Source organism: Vicugna pacos, chromosome 6, assembly GCF_048564905.1.
Source record: "Vicugna pacos chromosome 6, VicPac4, whole genome shotgun sequence".
Classification (NCBI taxonomy): Eukaryota; Metazoa; Chordata; class Mammalia; order Artiodactyla; family Camelidae; genus Vicugna; species Vicugna pacos.
The window spans coordinates 59,695,472-59,718,021 of record NC_132992.1 but is presented as its reverse complement, the minus strand read 5'-3'; the positions used below and the strand labels follow the sequence as shown (position 1 = coordinate 59,718,021).

Below are 22,550 nucleotides of genomic sequence, written 5' to 3'. Positions count from 1 at the left end.
AATAGGAAGAATATCAGTTATTTGCCAAAACACACAGATTCTGGTGTGACCGCACAGAAAGGAGGAGGAGCGGCCTCGGGGTTTCTGACAAGCAGGATGAACCCTGGACACACAGACAGCAATAAAGATACAATGTTCTCCTGAGCAGATGTTGGGGGCTAGCTTGGACCTCACCTCTTCCTGGGTTCCTCCCCAGAAGGGAGAGCTGAGCCTGGGAAGATGGGATGCATGAGAGTGAGATGGGGGCTTTGGCTCTGGCGCTGGACTCCCTGTGCTCTTAAAAGCCAAAACACAAGAACTGGGTTGGCAGGGAACATCCACTTGCTTCAGAGATGGTGAGGGAGTCTGGGGAGCCTGGAGGGCCCCACCAATGTGCGTGAAGCAGGCTGGTTTTGTCCTGTCCCGCCACCCTGACCATGGCACCTGTGGCTGCTTGAGTTTCTCCCAACAACCTTGTACTCCGGCCCCACTGAGGTTCTCATTTCCACATTTGGTTGGCTGCTTCTGTGTCTGGGTACATACCATTCCCGTTCATCAGTATTGCCCTCTTCTTGGTCTGGAAAGCTCCGACTTACCCTTTCAGACTCACCTTTTCTGTGGAGCCTTCCCAGCTCCCTGAAACAGAATTAGTCATAGCCACCCTGTCCTCCTGGAGCGCGCTCTCCATCATAGCCCTTACACCCAGACCACACCTCAGATACAAGGGTTCCATCTCTGTCACTTAGCGTGTCTGGCATAGAGTAAATACTTAATAAATGTTTGTGGAATTCCACAAGACTGAGACTCTGATATGCAGTCTGAGAATAGGAGATGAGTAAACCAACGGCCCCAGAAGGAGCTACAAGAGAGAGTGTTTAATACTAAGAGATTATTACACTGAATAGCCAAAGCCAGAGCACTGACTGTCTCCCAGGGGAGAATTCCGCGAACCAGGGGGAGAGAGTTTTGTTCATGTAGTACTATAATGAGCAGACTAGCTTGCTGGGGCTGCCATAACGAAGTGCTACAGACTCGGCAGCTCAAACTGCAGAAATTTATTTTTTCTTATGATTCTGGAGGCTGGAAGTCTGACAATCATGCGTCCACAGGGCTGGTTTCTGTCTGAGGCCTCTTGGATTCTAGGCACTGTCTTCTCTCTCTGTCTTCATGGGGCCTTTCCACCCTGTGCACCTGTGCCCTGATCTCCTCCTTACCAGTCACAGTGGGTTAGGGCCCGCCCTAGTGACCTCACTGAACCTTAAATACCTCTTTAAAGACCCTGTCCACATACAGTCACATTCTGAGGTCCGAGGGTGGAGACATCCACATAGGACTTGTGAGGAGATGCAGTCCAGCCCCAGCAGTGGGTTTGCCTGAGGTTAAACCTACTTTGCCCGAGGTGAAAGCTTGCCTTGTACAACTGCAAACCCTTCTTACCTCCCTTGAGCTTGAATTCAGATCTAAACCATGTTGACAGAGACCCTTCAAGCACACATTTAGATGGTAATCAGAACTGGCAGATGTGAAGCCTGGATGCTCACGCAGATTTTCTTCTCGCTCTTCTAAGTCCTGCCCGGGCTGGGGAGACCTAGCCTCGGGACCCTTTCACGGCCTGTCGGATGGGACCTGGGCTCTGACTTGACTACAGCCTTTATTTCATGGGTGGCTTTTATACCACAAAAGAACATGCCCTCAGGAGTCTATGCCAGTATTTACTATCGGTGCTTTCTTTTTTTTGTTGTTTAATATTGTATTTATTTTTATTGATGTGTAGTCAGTTTACAGTGTTGTGCCAATTTCTGGTGTACAGCATAATATTTCAGTCATACATATACATACATGTATTTATTTTCATATTCTTTTTATTTTAGGTTCCTGAAACATTGAATATAGTTGCCTGTGCTTTAAAGTAGAAACGTGATGTTTATCTATTTTATACATAGTAGTTAGTATCTGCAAATCTCAAACTCCCAATTTATCCCTTTCCACTCCCTTCCCGAACCTGGATAACCATAAGTATGTTTTCTATGTGAGTCTGTTTCTGTTTTGTAAATAAGTTCATTTGTGGGGTTTTTTTTTGTTTTTTTAGATTCCACATGTAAGCAATATCATTCAGTAGTTTGCTTTCTCTTTCTGGCTTATTTCGCTTAGATGGACCTGGAGATCATCATTCTATGTTGCTGCAAATGGCATTTTATTTTTTATGGCTGAGTAGCATTCCATTGTATAAAAACACCATGACTTCCTTATCCAGTCATCTGTCAGTGGACATTTAGGTTGTTTCTGTGTCTTGGCTGTTGTAAATAGTGCTGCTATGAACATTGGGGTGCAGGTGTCTTTTCGAATTAAAGTTCCCTTTGGATATATGCCCAGGAGTGGGATTGCCGAATCATATGGTAGGTCTGTTCCTAGTCTTTTGAGGAATCTCCATTCTGTTTTCCACAAAGGCTGCACCAAACTGCATTCCCACAACAGTGCAGGAGGGTTCCCTCTTCTCCACACCCTCTCCAGCATTTATCACTTGTGGACTTTTGAATGATGGCCATTCTGACTGGTGTGAGGTGATACCTCATTGTAGTTTTGATTTGTATTTCTCTGATAATTAGTGATATTGAGCATTTTTTCATGTGCCTATTGGCCATTTGTATGTCTTCATTGGAGAATAGCTTGTTTAGGTCTTTTGCCCATTTTTGGATTGGGTTGTTTTTTGTTGTTGTTGTTGTTGTTAAGTTGTATGAGCTGTTTGTATATTCTGGAAATTAAGCTCTTGTCAGTAGCATCATTTGCAAATATTTTTTCCGATTCCATAGATTGTCATTTTGTTTTGCTTATGGTTTCCTTTGCTGTGCAAAAGCTTGCAAGTTTAATTAGGTCCCACTTGTTTATTTTTGCTTTTATTTCTGTTGTCTGTGTAGACTGCCCTAGGAGAACATTGCTGAGATTTATGTCAGAAAATGTTTTGCCTACGTTTTCTTCTAGGAGGTTTACGGTGTCTTGTCTTATGTTTAAATCTTTAAGCCATTTTGAGTTTATTTTTGTATATGGTGTGAGGGAGTGTTCTAACTTCATTAATTTACACGTGGCCAACTTTCCCAACACCATGTGCTGAAGAGACTCTTTCCTCCATTGTATATTCTTGCCTCCTTTGTCAAAGACTGATTGACTGTAAGTGTGTGGGTTTATTTCTGGATTTCTACTCTGTTTCATTGATCCATATGTCTGTTTTTTATTTCTGATTAGTGCCACTCAGCACTGAACCAGGTTAGTGCATGTGCATGAGGCAGCAATGACCAGCTAAGGTCTCTGTACCATCCTTGCAAACTAGCATTGTGAACAGCTAAAGACATCCAGCCCTGGTGCTAGACTGAAAGCTAGGCTGGTGGTAGCAGCACATCATTCAAGGAGTTCTGCCTCCGAGTGCAGCTGTCCCTTTCAAAATAGAACAAAAGAATCATGATAATACAGTGAAACTGCTCAGAATGGAGTCCTCTTGGAAAGAGCAATACTGCAGTAACTTCCTGAGATAAAATAAGTTTGGGTTTACAGGGTTGGCACTCCAAAGATGCTCTTCGTCCCCTTTAGTTTAGTATTTCCCCAAGCAGGGTCCTAGGCCACTGATGTTGGACTCACATGGGGTTCTTAGCCAAACTATAAGTTCCTATGCACCTTATTCTGACTGAATTGGGATCTCTGGGTAGATCGGGGAAACTGAGTTTTGATTTTTGCCCATGTGATTCTTACTAACATGTGTGATCCACTGGTTAAGTAACTGCCTGGAAATGTAGGAGAGGCACTGCCAGGTGAGCGCTTCTACTTGGACTATAACCTCACCAGTCACTCAGCCTTCCCATAGGTGTGGTTCACTGAGACTCTTGACAGTCACGAAGTCCAGGTACTGAGCACCCAGCTCCTGATTCATATGCCAGGATTCTGCTCACAACTCTAGTTTCTCTCTCTTCCTTATCCCTTTGTTCTCTGAAGTCACAGCTTGGCTCATCTCTAATTAAAAAAAAAAAAAGCTTTCTAATCCTGAAATTACTCAATGTTGATGATGGTGCAGACAGTCAAAGGGAACAGTCATACCCAGCTGCTGGGAGTGTGAACTATCACTTCCAGAGGGCGTTTTGGCAATCTGTAGTGAGAAACTGAATTCTACGTCCAGAAATGAGCCCCAAAGGCAAAATGAGAGATTTCTGTCAAAGATTTATATACGAGAATATTCATCAGAGCCTTGTTTGTAACAGTGACAAATGTTCAACAGATAGGAAACTTGTCAAATTCATAAAATTAAAATACTAAGTAATCATTGAAAATTCTGTTGTCACAAAATACCTAACAAATGGGAAAACATATTTTATCAAGTTAAAAAAAGTAAGGTGGAAATCTTAAGTATATAGTAATTCCAACCCCCCACCCCCAACACAGATTTCTCTGTCTGAAGGAAAATAACGTAGTTGCTAAGAACGATTATCTTTAGGTCACAGGTTTCCACAGGGAGATAAAAAGGCAGGAACCCAGAGGACATCGTCCCCCAAATATTTTGTAAACTCTTGTTAACCTGTTGCCTTCATCTTCATTTGGACTGAGATCAGCCAGCTCTAGTGAAAAGAAACTTGGGTTTGGGGTGGAGGTAGAACTAGGCAATTAGAAACCAAAACACTTAGGGCAGTGGCTCTTAAACCTCAGTGTGTAAAAGGATCACCGGCGAAGCTGGTTAAAATGCAGATTCCTTTTTGAAATTCCCCCCTTACAGAAATTTCTGTGTAAGAGATGGGTTTAGTAATCTTCATTTTAGTAAGCCCCTGGTGTGATTTTGCTGCAGGTGACCTGAGGGTAGTAGCACCTGGGAGGAAGAATAAGCCAGAGAGAGAGCCCCACAGGAGACCTTGGGAAGCTGGGGTGAGGCGCAAAGAAAGAGGCATCAGATTTTAACATTCCTTTCTGTTAATAGAAACCAGGACTGTTTACTATAGCGCCAGGGCTATCAGACAGCTGGAACGCCCTTTGTAGGGTAACCCTGAGGGCACAGTTATCTTTTCAACATAATTTCCAATGGAAAATGTTTCAAGTTTTAAAAACTAACTCCCATCTGAGTTTTTGGAATTTATTTCATTCCTGTCCTGATGACTCTTTGTATCAACGACCATCACCATAAGCCTCCCAACCCTGATGTAACTAGATGCCCTTCAGTTTCTCACATTGATTGTAGCTCATTTATCAAAATAGAAAAAAGATGAATCTATTTTTGAGAAAAAAGGACAGGTATTCACTGTTAAATATAAGACAACATTCAATCTCAAGCCAAAACAGCATGAGTCAGATTTGAGCCTCTATTTTTCTTTTTCACAGAGAGCTTTAGTTCTTTTTTTTTTTTTTTTGCCTTGTTGGAAACAGATAGTATGAGAAATAGGGAATGTAGTAAAAATTCTGATCAGCTTCTTTAGATTTAGTCTTGAATTTGAAATGGTCCCTTAAGATTTTACAAATTTCAAGTTCAGTAACTCTCAAGAATAAATGACTGAACAAATCTCTTTGACAGGCGTGCAGTAGGAAATAATAAAAACTGCCAGAGCACTGAATGTGTGCACAAAGAATGTGCTGTTTGTACAATTTAGTGGCAATAGTAAGTTGTTTAAAGGCAAGTTCAGATGTGATTTGGAAACAGGTTTGAAAGTGTTGGCAGTGGGAGTTGCCTTGGGTTGACAGTTATTTCCACATGTCTTGATTGGGTACAAATAGTGGTGAGATTAAAAAGGCTCCTCAACTGCCACGCTCTCCTTATTTTAATCCATTTACAGAACATATGAGTGTTAGAGGCCCTGAGAGCTGAGCTGGATGGTCATAGTCTGTGAACTACCACGGACGAAGTTTGCTTGGACTTAGTGTGTGTCAAACTTGAATGACAAAACCCTTCGTTCAAATGGCCCTTTTGCTGAAGTGGAAGGGGAGTCCTGGCCCCTCAGTCCTTTGAAGACCCCAGATTAGACATTTGTGTCAGTCAGGATTCCCCAGTCCAAGCAGCAGAATCTGACTCTGGCCTGTTTTCAGAATTGCTGGGTGAGCTAAGCTTCAGAAATGACCGGACCCAGGGGAGCTCCTGAGCCCTGGGCAGCAAGAACTAATGGCAGTGTCTCCAGGGCTTGCCGCTGGAACTAGACTGGGTGTTCCTCAGTTCTGCTGGCCTTGCGTAGGCACATGTCCATCCTTGACCTAGGGGTATGGGAACACTGATTGCCCTCCGGGTGGAAGAGGATAGCCAGCAGAAGAAGGGGGAGTTGATAGTTGGAAACTAAAACTTGTGTCTGCTACAACAGTCCTTTGAGGGCTCCATCAAACTCAGATTCTGTGACCACTGTTCCATTATCAGAAAATTCCTACTTGCAACAGAGAACCAAAATGGCCCCAGAGAGCTAGTCTGTTCTAATATCGAGTTTTAATCTCAGAGAACAGCATCATCAACATAGACCAAAAAAAAATTAGATGGATAATGGCAGTGTCTTTTGCAAATTGTTTAAATTGAATATTTGTTAAGGGCTTAGGGTTTCTGGTCTGATTATGGTGGAATTTTGTGTGCCCTGGGGTAAATTTCTTATTTTTCCTGAGCCTCAGTTACCTCCTCTGCAAGATGAGTCCTTGGGTTTTTATTGGGTTGTTTTATGACAAATGCTTATACAATGCTAGCTTTAGTAAATGGTAGTTATTATTCTAAAATGAAGTTTCATCTCAAATGTTCATCACAAAAATTTATAGTTATGTTTTAAGGACTTCATTTTCATAAATTCATTAAAGCTTGGAGACATGGTAAACAGATAGTCTTGATTCTCTCTCTTTTTTTTTTAAGTTTTTTTTTAATGGAGGTACTGGGAATTGAACCCAGGACCTCGTGCATACTAAGCATGTACTCTACCACTGAGCTATATACACCCCTCCTCCCCTAATTCTTTTATGATTCTCAACAACCCAGCCCTAGGGGACTAATGAAATGAATGCTGGCAATTTGCTGAAGCTGCTGATTTTGTGTTCCGTGAACACAAAGACATGTCATAGGGACTGTGTCCAGGTACGTAGCTGGTATTTATATTTGACAGCAACTGAGGCAATCTGGTAGAAATATTATGGATACAATAAATCCTCACTCCGAAGACTTACCCTGGCTTTTCCTGAAAAGGTTTCCTCCTTAGTGACTTCTGCATAATTGCATGGATTCCGTATTTTGGTATAGAATCAAAACCCTGTACATCCTCCGTCCTTTGGCAGATGGATGCAGTTGCTCTGACTCTTTGGTACATCACTGTGATGACTAAAGTACAAACACGTTTCAGGCCAGCAGTGTGTGCCGGGCGTTATGAGACCACATGCTTCCGGAAGCAGCTCACCAAAGAAGGATTTTAAAACAAAGAGGGGCTGAGGTTTGGGGGGAGAATTCCACTCACTTAGTTCATCACAAGCACCTTATTAGGAATGGGAAATGGGGAAAGGAACTGTTTCTAATGCAGATTTACAAATTTTCCTGGTGTGACCAGACTTATGTCTGAGAGGAAAGGTTCCTGCCCCTCCGCTGAACACACTTCCTTCCTCTGGAGACTGGGAGCCGGAAAGTTTACCCTTCCCTCCCAGAAACCAACGCCAGTGTTCAAAAACCTGGCATTAACCCTCCAGAATTCCCCCACCCTACTATTTCTAAAACCAATGAACCAAAAACATTTGTTGGCCGCCTACCTACCTATTTTTTTCTTTTTCAATTTATCATCGTGCTGGCCACCTGAGCTCTCAGAGGTGAAGGATGATCCACCACTTCTAGTCTCCTCGGGGAGACAGGTAAACATGTGACAACTAAGACCAGGTCGACATTGGTATGATATGAAAACTCGTTCCTGCAGCTGGCAGGCCCGCTGGGGCTGAGCAGCTTTGTGGAGTCTGCTGTGCATTTGGCAAAACCCCGTGCTCAGCTGGAGGGACTTCAATCAGCAAGCTTATCTGCGCCTAACGAAACAGTGTCCAAATTTGTCACCAGGCCACATTGGAAGGAACAGGCAATTTGTTGAAGTCCTTTCAGATGCAGGAAATCCTGTGTTTACTATCTAGGAAATACGATATAAAGTTTTGGATTTTTTTTTCCCTTGTGATGCTCTTTTGAATTGAAATTTGGCCGCAGAACCACTGCTGATAAGAACGTTGCTCAGGAAATGACAATATGGTGACAGCCAGTCATACACAATAGGCCTTACTTTTTTGTTCTCATCCTGGCTCTCAAAGTTAGTTGATAGGATCGCTTCCTTCGGGGAGTCCAGTCACTCATAGGTTCGTGTCTTGAGTGCTGATGCCTTTAGGGAGGCGTTGCCATAAATGCCTTGGAAGTCCTGGACTCATCTGTAAAGGTGCTGGAGGATACTATGTAAGAGGGGCAGTGAGAATTACTCAGTCTAAATCCGATTAAATCAACTAAGTGGACATAAAGTAGCCCCTTTCTAAAGTCAGCAGCTGACACTGTAATGTCTATACTTGTGTCTAAAGAGCTTCCTCTGGTCAGAAGATTGGGGGCTGTAGACAAAATCTGAGGACATTACACAGCATGACAGAGACGTGTGGTAGTAAAATTTAAAGGGAAAAGATGTCAGCAGAGGATAGAGAGAGCCCTGGGAAGAGGGGTGAATAGATGCAGTTGTTAGACTGTATCCTGCACTGTCCAATAGTCAGAGATCTTGAAGTTTTACAGTCCCACTGGTAAGACTGTGACAAGAGAGGGGCAAGGTCCTTCCCTTAACTTAGTTGTGAGTCATCCCTTTAGATGACTAATTTTGTTGTCTTTTGGTTTATTTTGTTATTTTCTCATTTTTAAGTTAAACTTTTAGTTCACCTTTAGTTGTTTCTCTTGTTAAGAAATGAAGGCATCAGCAAACAGACCTTTTGCATTTGAGTGTGGTTTGGGCTGTATTCTGAGTGTAGTAGCTGTATTTTTACGTGTTACATTGTTCTGTTTATTTTATAGTGTTGCCAGATCTAGCAAATATAATATTAACATCCCCAGTTAAATTTTAATTTCAGATTAACAACAGGTAGGGTTTTGGTGTAAGTATGTCCCAAATATTGCATGGGACATACTTATGTGAAAAAATGATTATCTGAAGTTATAATTTAACTAGGTATCCTGTATTTTATCTTATAATAGCAGTCCTAAGCTCTAAACAGATCTTAGATATAGTTTTGGTTAACTTTGACCCAGTATTTCTTGTAAGATTTTCTCCCTGAATGATTGTGATTTTTTTGTTTGCTTAAACTTTTATTACTAAATTCTGCTCTTTTTGTGTATGTATGGCTTAATTTTAGGAATGTAGCTATACATGAATGCATCTCAACTGGAAGATATTTTACTCCCCAGGGGCCCCTTGGCAATGTCTGGAGACACTTTTGGTTGTCACAGCTTGGGAAAGTGTGCTAGTGGGCAGAGGCTGGGGGTGCCGCCGAACATCCTGTGGTGCACAGGGTGCCCCACGACAGGGGATTATGTGGCCCAAAATGTAATAGTTGCTGTTGCGAGACACTGTCATAAATGTTTGAAAAGAGGGTTTGTCTTTTCAAATATATCTTTGTTTAAAATATGTCTATTAAATCAGCCTCATCAATTGCATTATTCATTATTCAGTTGCTCTATTTTTTTGCATATTCAGTCTATCAAAGAGAGTGGTATATTGGAGTCAGTTCATTCAATTTGACAAACATGATTCAGATCCTCTGTACGTCAGACTTATTCCAGGTGCTGGGAATCCTCAGTGAACAAAACAGAGTAACATCTCTGACTTCAGGCACCTTTTGTCCTAATGGGTGGGATCGGATCAGGAGACACAATAAACAAGTAATATGTAAACTATGATAAGTATTATGAAGGAAAAGAGAGCAGAGAATTGGGATGGGTGTTGGGATACGCGTGGTTTGTCATTGTACGTTCAGTGGCAAGAAAGTCATGACTGAGAATGTTACATTAGAAGACAGACCTCGAGAAGAGATGACAGAGAAAGTGATGTGCAATCTAAAGGAAGAGTGTTTCAGGCAAAGGAAACAGAAGTGCAAAGACTCTGATGTAGGTCAGTGCTTAGAATAATCAAGGAAGAAGAGGAAGCCAGTGTGGCTGGAGCAAAGGGAGGAAGAGGGAAAGTAATGGGACGGACGAGGTCGGGGGTGCTGGTGCTGGGCTGGCGTCCAGACCATTCAGGGCAAGGATGCCATTGTGAGAACTGTGCATTTAGTTCTAAGTGAGGCAGGAGGTCGCCGGAGAGAGTCAGCAGACCGATAGGAATTTTACATACATTTTGGAAGCATTACTATGGCTGTTATGTTGAGACTGGAGTAGGGTGAGGGGAAGGCTGAAGCAGAAAGACTAGTTAGGAGGCCACTGCCATAATCCAGGAGAGAGGTGATGGCGCTTTGCCCAGGGCAGTAACAGTGGAAACTGGGAGAACTGATTGAATTCATTAGGCATATTTACACCTTGGTGGAGGGAATGCAAAATGGTACAACCTCAAGAGGGGAATTTAGCGATCTTTACTAAAATGACCTGTCTACTCTTCAGCTCAGCTATCCCACTTCTAGGAATTTATACTGGAAATATGCCTTGAAAAAAATAGCGATGCAAAAGTTTATTTACTGCAGTATTATATGTAATTGGAAAATACTGGAAATTGGTTGAATAAACTGTTACCTACACACAATGGAATGTTACGCAGCTGTAAAAATAATGAGGTTGCAGATCTGCATGGATCAATATGGAGTGATTTTCAGCAGATATTAAATGTAAATGGCTCACCTCAAAAAAGCGTATGTAGTTTGCTACCTATGTGCAAAATAGGAGAAATAAGTGAACATACATATATGTGTTTATCATTACAAAAGAAATAAAGGTAAAACAGAATAGTAAATTTGGGTACCTACAAGATGGGGGGGAGTGAAAGGGATGTAGGAGAGAGTGGTGCTTCAGAGTATACCTTTTCATATAATTTTGGCTTTGAAAGCATGTTAGTAGTGTACATGTTTAAAAAAATAAAATTAAATCAATAAGAATGAGAAAGGGACAAAACCTAACTAAAACTGAAGGGAAAATGGAAACAAATGAATCCAAATGTATTTCAAATAATTGCTATAACCATATGGAAGAGGGAGGGGAAAAAGGCCAAGTAATATATGAACACAGTTTTTTATTATCTTTCTCAGTCTGGAACAGACTGGGATGTAAGGAGGGGAAATAGAAGAGGAAAGAAATACAAATTCTGTGCTCTTTAGTAGGTTAGTTTTTTGCAGTGTTATGTAAGAAGCAATTTTGAAGCTCTTTTAGATTCAGTATAGGATTGAGCAAATGAGTGACTGTTGATGTGGTTGGGAGTCAGGGTTCTCCCTGTGGAAGAAGGGACGCACCAGTTTGGAGCAGGGGCCAGGGAGGACGCTGTGGGGATGGAGTAGAATTTGAGGGACTGGTGTGAAGTCGTCATTTCTAAGACATCTGTACATGTATGCTTGTTTAAGTGCACATGTGTATTTGTGTGTATGTGTGTTATGTGGATATATATGTGTACACATTTCCTCATCCTGTGGAAAGGGTCAAAAAGCAAAATTATCTTGGTTTCTAATCCTGTTTCTGCTAAAAGGCATCAGAGTTCCTTGGAGAAATGTCTCACTCCAAGGCTGGAGCAGGGTAGGTACCAGATAAACCTGGAAACTTTGGTTATTCTAAAAAAGTAGGAAATGCTTTTTAAAAATAGGACAGAGTACTAGGATGGAGGAACAAGCTTGAGGGGGCTCCCTCTGGTCAAATCTAGAAAAATTTGAGAATAAAAAAATTAAGCACAGTGATGAATTACAAACCACTGGACAAAATAGGACTCCTTGAGCCCATACTGATCATAGAAAGTTAACAATGGAGAAGGTGGGAGGGACCTCGCTTACAGCAAAACACTGACACCAGTTGGGAAATGTGATGAAACTACTGACACTGAACTATATCATCATTTTGCAACTGTAATAGTAAAGATTGGTTCTGCCAATAATCGATGGATGTTAAACCTAGGTGGAAATTTTGATAAGGAGCAAACCACTTATTAATTACTAGAGAAAACAAAGCCCGTTAATTATACAGAGAAAATTTGGGTGACATCTTGATTGGGTGATCAAAGTTAATGTCACCTGTGAGGAAAGGACACTATGTACCTCCAGATGTGATTCCTCGATACTCCCTATGCTGTCTGTATTCCAGCTGAGAATGTGTAACTTCAGTCTAACAAAAAGAAGTCAAACACAACACAAGGAAAACTATAGTTTAAAAAAAAGTGGGTGAGGGGACTTGTATTCCTTGGCTTGTGTCCCCCTTCCATCTGCAGAGAAGTCCCATCACTCCAACCTCTGCTTCCATCCCATCTTCTCTCCTGTATCTCTCTCCCTTATAAGGACCCTTGTGTTTACACTGAGCCCACCTGGATGACCCAGGATAAACTTCCTATCTCAAGATCCTTACCTTACTCATGTTGGCAAAGTGCTCTTTGCCATGTAAGGTAACATATTCATAAGTGCTGGGGATTAGGACATGAACATCTTTGTGGGGGTCATTATTCTGTCTTCCATTGGACTCGTTCAAAAATGTCAGTGTCATAAAAGATAAAGGCCGAAGAGGATGAGAGTGTAAGGAGATATGACAAGTAAATGCAATATCTGATCTTGGACTAGATCCATTTCTGGAGGGGGGAAATGCTATAAAGTACATTCATCATAGCAGCTGACAAAATTGGAACGTGGGTGGTTGATTAAAGTACCATTATAAATGTATAAAATTGATAAATGTACTGAAGTAATCTAAGAATATTCTTAGGACATGTACACTGGAGTATTTAGGAATTAAGGGCCTGTATGATAAATACAGTTTACCCTCGAATGGCCCAGAAGAAAAAAAAAAAGTGACCACACACACATACAGAGAGAGAGCAAGAGAATAGATGAAGAAGCAAAGGAGGCAAAAGGTTAATAGTAAGTGAATCTGGGGAAAGCAGATAGGGAGCTCTCCGTGATATTTTTATTGTTGTAATTTTTTAAGTTGGAAATTATTTCTAGATAAAATGTTTTAAAAAAAATTTATGCAACCTGCCATTCAGCCCTAAACATCTGACAGCATCCCCGGTGGAGTGAATGGTCGTTGGGTCTAGCGATTTGAGTGCGTCTGCGGAGGGGTGGACCTGATGAGGCAGCCTGTCCAAGGGCTGTTAGTGAAAGGGGCCTGGGGGTTGTGTACAGGTGAGGAAAAGTGAACTCTGTGTTGGTGACCCTCACCCACTGGTTGCAGCCCTGCCTTCTGGTGAAATGCAGAACAAGTCTTCTCCCTCTTCAACTGTTTGAGGCCAGCTGTTGCATCTCCTTCATAATTTGTGTTGTGAGCTAAAGGTTTCTTGTCAGTGGTCACTTCTGGGCCAGTTCTTTAAGCTCTTCACTGGGATGCATTTTCGTGGGTCCGTATTGTGTTTAAAATGTGGTGTCTGGGAGAACGCAGCACTCCAGCTGTGGTTACTCCCTGAAGAGAGCAGTGGGCCCATCCAGCGAGGGTGATTAGTTCCTTCCTCTTCCAGCCTCACTCCTCCTAGGTCACCACACCCTGTGCAGGGAACAGCCATGTTAGTGGTATCCATTGGTTTTATGACTAAATCCACGCCCGTGGTTTTGGTGCGTCCCGGAGGGGCTCTGAGGACCCATGTTACCACACTTGCCTGGAAAACCAAAGGAAACCCTGGAATGATCCTCTTTGCTGCTGCAGTGTAACCTGCACAATAAGGACAGTGTGTTTAATTCTAGTTAGTAAGTTGGCTGTGGTAGATCCCTGGCACCCAGGGACTAGGACCTCAGAGGCGGTACCGTGGCATCCTGCGATGGGAAGTTTCAGAACTGCTCCTCCCAGCCTTGCAAAAAGGGTAGTGAAGGTGTCGTGGAGTTTCGCCAAAGGTCCTGGCTCACGTATGCCAGCAACACAGTTCTGGAACTCGGAGTGACCAGGTTCTAGTGTGTGGTGCAGGAATAGGCACAAGGGCGCTCACAGCCTTCTGCAGGGAACACTTTACTGTTTAATTTTAACTGTGGGCAGTTCCAGGAGTAATGAGGGTCACCTGTGCCACATTCTGGTGAGGTTGCCCTTGAAGCTTCATTTCTCCAGGTCACGTGGTAGAGGTTCCCTGTCATCCCTCAGCTGCGACCCGGTGAGGTGGGGCCGGCAGGACCCCTCCTAGCTGCACCTCCAGCAGACTCGGAAAGCCAAGGTCTTAGTGTGAAGTCACCAGCCATAAACATGTCAGGTCACTAAACAGCTGCTGCCTTTTAGGGTCAGATATCTCAGTCAAGGCAGTAGGAGAGGACCGTTTTCTGCAAAAGGCTTTTTAAAGAGAATTCCAAATAATGAGGCCTTTATGATGGTAGAGAAAGTAACAAAACTGGTTTGAGGGAAGGAAGAAAGGAGGGGGCCCTTTCTGTGAGCCTTCTAATGACAGTCAGCTTGCAGGAACTATCCTGATATGGAAATCCTACAAGTTTATGATCTGAACTGCTTCAGTGTGACTAGCTCACTCCTTTTTTTCTGCCCCCACCTCCCCCGGCTTCTAAAGCAGAGCTGAGGAATGGATGGAATGAGGTCCTATTGGTCTGTTAGTCCTGAACTTTCCGATACTGGGCTGAAGTCTCAAAGGGTGTTTTTTTTGAGATACACCCAGATGTGAATCAACTGGGGAAGTCAGAGGGCACCATAAGCTGTCAAAGAGCGTTCAACTGCTGGGGTATATGCAGTGGAGAAGGGCAGCCTCGCCGGATTTGGTGGGGAAGTGTCTGGCAGCACATAGCTCTTCCTGAGCAGCTGGGAGAGATACCTCCTTTCTACCCACCCCCGCCCCGTCCTGTCTTTGAGTCACTGCTCAGCATCACAGTCACCTCCTTTCCAGGCACCCCTCCCATCCCAGGAGAGTCAGGGTGGCCCCCAAATCTCACTGGACTTAGGACTAAGTTTTTCTACACTGGAGGTGGGGTGGGAGGATGGAGGTGAGGACACTAAGGGATGCTTACCATTGCATGGGGGACTGCAGATCCTTTGCTTCAGAAATGCCCCCCACATGACCATAGTGGGCATAAATGAGATAGGAGATACCAAAGGTCAGTACAGAAAGAACTACTGCATTTCTTCCTCCTCCCAGTGAAAGAAATCACAGGCAAAGAAGCAGAGAAACACGTGCTTTATTTAAATAACATGGGAAAATTATACTTTGGAACCCCTTTCTTTCCTGTGAAAAACAAAAACATACCAAGGTTTGATTAAAATAAGAATCTCCATTGTCAAAACCCCCTAGTGTGCAATCCTGTGCTCATATTGTTTGTTTGATACCATGGAAACACACAGTTGATTGCAGTGGACAAAAACATGTCAGGGTAGAGACCAAAGGTTAGATCTGATATTTTCCTGACCAGATAAATGAAAGTAATGGACTTTTCTTTTTCTTTTTGCTATGGAAAACATGAAAATCCTTATAAACTAAGAGTTCCTTCCTCCTGGGGTTCCAAACGTTCTCCAAGATAAAGAACTTATAGATTTTAAGCCATCTCTTAATTATGGACTCAGTTGGTTTTTAGACTTCAGTAGAGTTTATATTAGTAGGGGGAACAGGGACGTAGAGACATAAACCATTGTATCGGTCACATGGAGAAAACGAGCACCTAACTCATGTAGTGATGGTCTGTGAATGACCCCAGTGCCAGAACCATGGAACCCTGACTGCATCTGTCTACACACAGTCCAGTGGCTCTCAAAGCTAGTGTTCATGCAACTGAATGATACCAAGTAGCTGTTAAACGTTGGCAGTTCGTAAGTTTCCGTATGGTGGCGGTGTTATTTAAAAAAAAAAAAAGTCACAGAAAATTTCCCCTTTTAGAACTCGACCTTTTAAATAATTGTGTCCAAACAGTTTAATAAGGATTATCCTTTTGCCTCATAGAAACCCATGTTAGGTTACAGAAAGGGGGGCAAAATCCTAGAAGGATCGAATAGCTTTACACCTTGACAGAAGTACATTTTCCCCAGTGATGATTTTCTAGGGGAAACTGAAGACATAAAAGTAAACATAATGATCTGCAAATTGCATGTTCCCCGTTTCTATCGGTACACCGAGGGCAGCTGAGGGTCTAGGCGGTTCTGTATGTAGTGCCACATGGCACGTTGTTTGTGGGGCGGAAGATAAGATGTGCCCACCATGCAGAAGGTTCGCTCCCATCTGAACGCCAGTGTAAGAGAACAAAGTGGCTGCTGTGCAGTATCTAGTGACTGTAAAAAACAAGATGGTTAATAATTTTAAGAACATCATGAGTCCATTCCAAAGATGAGAAATGCCTGGGTCCTCAAGCAACCACTGGGATAATTTGTTTTCAGCTTGACTTCAGATTGGGTTGAGGATGGCCAAGAACCTAAAGTCATGAGCGGCCAAGAGAGAACCCCAATTTTCAGAGGATATAATACACATTCTTTTCTCTGTACAGGTGACACTGCCCATATTGACCTCTATTAGAAATTAATTTTTAAAAAGGAAATGCTTCAAAATGAAAAATATTTTGATTCTAGAGACTGAGATTCTTTTCTATACCCCCACCAGTTGAATAATGTCACCAGTATCTCCACCATGAAACTGTGTAGCTCATATAGAGTTATACAGAAAAGTTAGAGTTACAGAAAGAGGTAGCATGTGGTAGTCTGTGGACAGACTGAATGCTGCCATAGAACAAAACTGTACCCTCCTAGGTCCAGAAGATACAAACTAAAGAAAATGTATAATTTCTAATTTACTAAACTTGGAGTATTTAAACTTAATGGTGGAAAGTGCAAAGAAATTTAACAATGCTATTTTAATAACTCATAGAAAGCATATACATACACCTAATGAATTCATCTCTTTATTGCATATTGCTATTTTAAAAAAATGTACAGTCTCATAACACATACAACATATTTTTTCTTGGTACTATAACAACAGTCTTGCACCTAAAGACTAAGTGATTCCAACTACTAAGCTAATAAGATACAAGACAGATAATTAAGTTTACAAATTATAATGCTTTTTCTTTTTGGCATTAATTTAAAAAAAAAAAACTTTTAAAATACACACCCAAGAGAGAAAAGTGGCTACTTACACCAGCACCAATCTAAAAAGTAGGTTTTTTTTTTTTTTTCCCAACAATGGCACATGGAATTACCTGCACACAGCTTTAGGGGAAAGAAACCAAAGATGGAAATGGCAAAGGAGGCCTACCAGGATGGCCCTGTCAAAATGAGGGTGATTAAAGGGGGCGAGATGAACATGCTGAACAAACTTGCTCCTTCATGTGACTCTCCCTCCGCTTGTCCATTCCTTAAACTGTAAAACAAAGCCATTTTCAAAGTACGGTTCCAAACTTGAGCCAGATCAAATTTCTCCTGCTATAAATAGAAAAGAATATATATAGAGAGGCACTTTAGTTAAGGAATAGACAAGCCAATTAGCATATCCTACCCCTCCACCCCTCCAGGCTTCTCTGAGCAGAGTCTCTGCCCTTTTAACATGTTGTACTTGCAGAACTTTGTACCTAGGAGTTGGGGGAGTGCAACGTCTGCTGTGTATCTGACTGTTTTTTGTTGTTGCTGTTGCTATAGTCATATACTTCCATATTGTGTGTAGGAAGTCGCTAAGTTTGCAATGAAGGGGAAAAACGTAAAACCACGGCTCTTGCCAACTCTTAGAGCGCTATTTCACAGCTTTCACAGAGCACAGAGAGCTTGCCATCTGCGCTAAGCATTAGAGTTTATACAAACCATTTTTAAATAGCACGATTCCTGTACAGTGCACACCTTGATATTCTGTTCACCCCTGAACATCCCCACTAGAAGGTAAGCTCCTTGGGGATAGGGGCTCTGTCTTGCTTACCATTGTAGCCCTACTATACCTGGCACATAGTAGGTGTTTTAATAAATATTTGCTAATTGGCTGAAACTCAATTTAGTGAGTATATAATGTTCTAGTGCAATAGGACAAACTACTCTCTCCACAGGAAACCCAACCACAATAGGACTGATGGAAAAAAAGAGACCCTTAGCCCCCCTCCCCCACTACAAATAAATAAAGCAAAGCAAAACAAAGTAACAGTCCTCTTTATATATCATATAATTTAAGGATATTAAGAGTTGGTAGATTAATGGTAAGCATCTATATTTTATTTTCTAATGTTGTTTTTATTCATTTCTCCCTGAGAGCTTTATCTTTTGGACTGAAATTTTACAGGTAGCATTACTGACACACAATTTAAAATGACAACATATAAACAGCAAACCACTTCAAATATACTTAGAGATAAATAGATCTTGGCATCTCTGTTGTTGTTGTTGACATTTTGTGCATTCACTGAGTGTCCTTTAGTCCAGACCTATATTTATAGAAGATGCAGCTTGTCCTACAAAACAGAAAATACCCCCCCCCCAAAAAAGGCACCCCAGAAATTTTTAAAAAAATAATCTTTATCCCTTCAGAGAATTTGTCCTTTTAGGTGTTGGATGGGAAATTTTATTTTTAAAATTTATATATCTATATTGCTAGGAAAACAAGCACATTCTGGTACTTTTGTTCTTTAATAAGAGCATGGATTGCATTTGATAAAGTGTTCTTTCCAAAAGCAATGTAAAGATATCATCAAGAGTGCTTGGCAGAGAACTCGATGAAATTAGGGGGAAAAAACTGATGTCCAAGTTTTAGACACATAAAAAAATTCTGATTGACATTCTACATAATTCAGATTGTGTGCCAGACGTTTCAAGAAAGGTTTACAGACTGCATCCCCAACCCAGGTCAGAAATTCCAAGCTGGTCCTGTCATCACTGGTGTGAAGCACCAGCATCTCACTGTCAGCTAGCAAAAACCATCTTAAATTTCTATTTTTTCCAACACCAGTTTCACCAATGAAAATAATTTCAAAATATGCCAAGCTTGGAAACCATAAAATATTTCTCAAGCTTTTTTTTTTTTTTGCTTTTGTTTTTCTTGTTACTCTAGGGAATGTCTCTATCTCTTTCAGGAGATAGTATTGTGCTTCTGAACAGTCACGGTGTTCAGGGGAAGATGAGCCACACTCAATACGAATGCACACACAAAGGGCTTCTGAGCACGTACACAAACATAGATTTTTTTTTTCTTTTTAACCAAACATATATGTCTCCAGACGACAGTCAGACTTCTATGTACATTTCTTAATATATATACACACGTACATTTACATACACACACATTCTCGCATCCACGCACAGATGAGAGGAGAAATTGCCACTGTTTGGATTGCAAGGCAGTGTAATGAAAAGTTCTAGTTACTTCAGAGGGCCGCTAACGAGCTTTCTACAAAAGTATTCAGGGAGAACTAGAAGTTGAGTTTTGTGACTGGCCTCTCCCGGCTGCTGTCCGTCACCTGGCTGGTAATGCGCTTGCGATTCCGTTTCAGTTTAGAAAGGTCTTTGTCAAACACCTCTCCCGAGCGGAGAGCTGAAACCAGGTCATCAAACTCGCCACCTTCCTCACTGTTCTCTTTTGCCTTCCTCATTTTCCGTTCCCGTTCACGTTGTTCTTTGAGCTGCAAGTAGAAAGCAGCCTCTTAGGGAAATGTCAGAACACTGTGTTTTCTTTTCATTGGAGGTGAATTCTGTGGGACATGGCGGTGCTTCAGCCACATTGAGCCACGTTCAGCCACAGCAGCAAACCCCCTCCAGTGTCACAAGAGAAGGGTGACTGGGACGGGAGGTCCCATCGAAGAAGCAAGGCGTAATGAACAAAATGCCCACTACTTTGTGATGAGACGCTCACTTTCTAGAATCTAGGTGCAAACCTCACGATTATTCTAGTTAAAAAAGAAAGCAGTTGAGGCTATTCCTATTTCTATGATGGGATGAGAACGTCATCACTATTAAACAGACCCCAAATATTGGTTTCTTTGATGGTAGAGAGAGACTAAAGCAAATGCTCATCAGGCCATGGTCCTGACATCAAAGGCTTAGCCTGTATCTACCGGGGATGCCTGGACCCCACTATGCAAAGTTACTATTAAAGACAGTAACATGCATTCATTATAGAAAATTTAGATATTCAAACACATGGGGGAAAACATCCTTAATTTTATCAAGAGCTAACCACTATGCACCTTCTGGGGATATATCCCACCACTTTTAACACTTATTTTACACAGAAAAAATATTTCATATTGAAATCGCTTTGTAAGCTTTCTCACGTCGTTAATTGTTCTTTAAAGATAGGCTTTTAAGGACTGCATGAGTATTCTGTTACGTAGCTGTTACACCATTCAGAACTAATGCCCAGTTGGTAAACACTCAGGTTGTTTCCAGGTGAGGGTTTACTACAAAGAAAGCTGCTCTCTCTGTGCAAATGTACAATACTTTCTTTGGGCTGATTTTTTTTTTAACAGATACAAATTACTGTATATAAGATGGACTAGCAAACAAGGATTTACTGCATAGCACAGGGAACCATAATCAATATCCTGTAATAACCTTTAATGGAAGAGGCTCTGAAATACATATTTCAAAGTATCTGAATCACTTTGCTGTATACCTGAAACTAACACAATATTGTAAATCAACTTTACTTCAATTAAAAAAAAGAGACCAGTTACCCAATGGCTCCCTCTCCTTGCCCATCCAATTCCTATCTGCCCAGGTCCAGGCTGGAACCCCCAGTGAGGGTGCCATGGGGTCATGTTGAAGTGGGAGGGATGCTGACCTGAACTTGTCCCTTACTGAGTGGTGTGGACGAGGACCCAGACTCTTTGCTCTGAGTGACCTGAAAGTCCTTTTTGTCTCAACTCGAGAGGAAAGAGTTGCTTATAAATTAGATGAGGGTCTGTGGGCTGATTTCTAAGTAGGACTCCAGATCAAAAGGTCTGGATATATTTTTTCAGGCTTCAGATACATACTGCCACGTTGCCCAAGAGAAACTTTACACCGATTGAAACTCCCAGCAGCACTCTAGAGAGGACTTCGATGCCTCCTCGTGGCCTGCACATCAGTCTTGCGGCACCAGGGCTGGCCAACGACGCCCCCTCTTACCTGGGCCTCCATGCGCGCTCGGCGCTCTTCCTCCTCCTTCTTCTTCCTCATGTTTTCGTTCTCTTGTTTGGCTTCTGACACAGCTTGAAGAAACTGATCAAAAATGCCAAAGAACTCATCCGGCTGTATCTTGCCAGCCTCTTCCCCAAAGTGTTTCACTGCTTTAGTAAACTGGAAAAAAGGAGGTTTTAAGAAGTTCAGAGTTCTGAGAGAAGAACACCATGACCCAGCAAACAGAAGTTTCTCCAGAGGGGCTAAAGCTCAAAACGAGTCAGTGAGCCCACACCGCTCTCTGGCTGCCACGTATGCCTGTCAGTTGTTTCCAAAGGGAAGACTGTCATACTCCTTGCTTTGGAAATCATTTGTCCTTGCCTGCCTCATTTCAGTGTACAGCTGTAATTACAGCCTATGCCTTTTTATTAACTAAACAGTAGTAAAAACAAGAAAACAAAATAGCATACAACAGAGCACTCAGGACATAAAACTAGTAGCAAACTCAGCAGGGGTAAGGAAACTTGTACTTTTAACTTTTCTTTGAAGTGGTTTAATATCATTTACTGGTGCCATATGGTTACTATCAGAAGCAAATGGGATAGTGTTTCGTAGCTGCTTTTCCTAATCATACAGTTTTATTCCAAATCCTTGTTTTAAGACCCCTTTCAACGCATATCTTTTCAAAAAAATTTTTTAAATTATTTTTTACTTTGTTGGGGGGAGGTAATTAGGTTCTTATTTATTTTCGAAAACATTCAAGTTCATGCATTTCTAGCCATCCTGAATGATCTTTTTATCTAGGAATTCTAGTGATGATGAAGTCATGTATATTTTAGTCTTAGAAATCCTAGACTAAAGTTTCCACACTGAAATTTAAAAAAAAAGGGTGTGTGTGTGTGTGTGTGTATGTAAATCAAAAGTTAACTAATCCAGTTGATTTTGATAAAAATGAGCCCTTGATGCAGTGGGTTCTCTATTGCCTGGTTTGGGGTGGGGGGTCCCTTCCTTTTACTCCAAAGTGGTGAGGCACACACAGGACTTGGGGTGGGGGCCATCATAGTGGCGGCTGCTTACATCAGTTCACTGACTTCAGTCAATCAGGGGCTGGACCTCTAACAGCAGTCATTCAAACATACCTCGTATTCCATTTATTTAGTGATACTGGAGGTGGGGTTGAACACTGGGATTAGCTAATATTTCTTAACACATATCTACTTCTGAACTTAAGCCACTGTGCGTGTACATTTACATTCACCATCATCGCTATCTACAACGGAGCAGGTGACTACAGAAAAATGAGATCCATTATTCAAGTTGCAAGGGAGATTCAAGTTAAAGCAAAAGTGTTGTCACAACTGAGATGGGCAGTGTGGAGGGCCCCAGCAGGGTGGTAGCAGCTTCACATCATTTATGAACAGTGAGAAGGGGATGAGAGAACGTGTACAGGGATATG

General features: G+C 41.9%; 2 protein-coding genes across 6 annotated transcripts in view; one reads left to right on the top strand and one right to left on the bottom strand.

The window, feature by feature from the left end:
* The window catches only part of L3HYPDH (trans-L-3-hydroxyproline dehydratase), a 75,828-nt gene that overhangs the window by 49,759 nt on the left and 3,519 nt on the right, over nucleotides 1-22,550 (top strand). The window lies entirely within an intron of this gene.
* DAAM1 (dishevelled associated activator of morphogenesis 1) overlaps nucleotides 16,902-22,550 on the bottom strand; it is a 154,497-nt gene continuing 148,848 nt past the window's right edge. For all 3 annotated transcript variants that reach the window (XM_006199724.4, XM_072963131.1, XM_072963130.1), the window contains exons 24-25: nucleotides 21,104-21,274; nucleotides 16,902-19,617 (exon numbers count right to left, since the gene is read on the bottom strand). In XM_006199724.4, coding sequence (XP_006199786.1) covers nucleotides 19,408-19,617; nucleotides 21,104-21,274 — 381 coding nt within the window. In that variant the 3' untranslated portion in view covers nucleotides 16,902-19,407. The remainder of the gene's footprint in view (nucleotides 19,618-21,103; nucleotides 21,275-22,550) is intronic.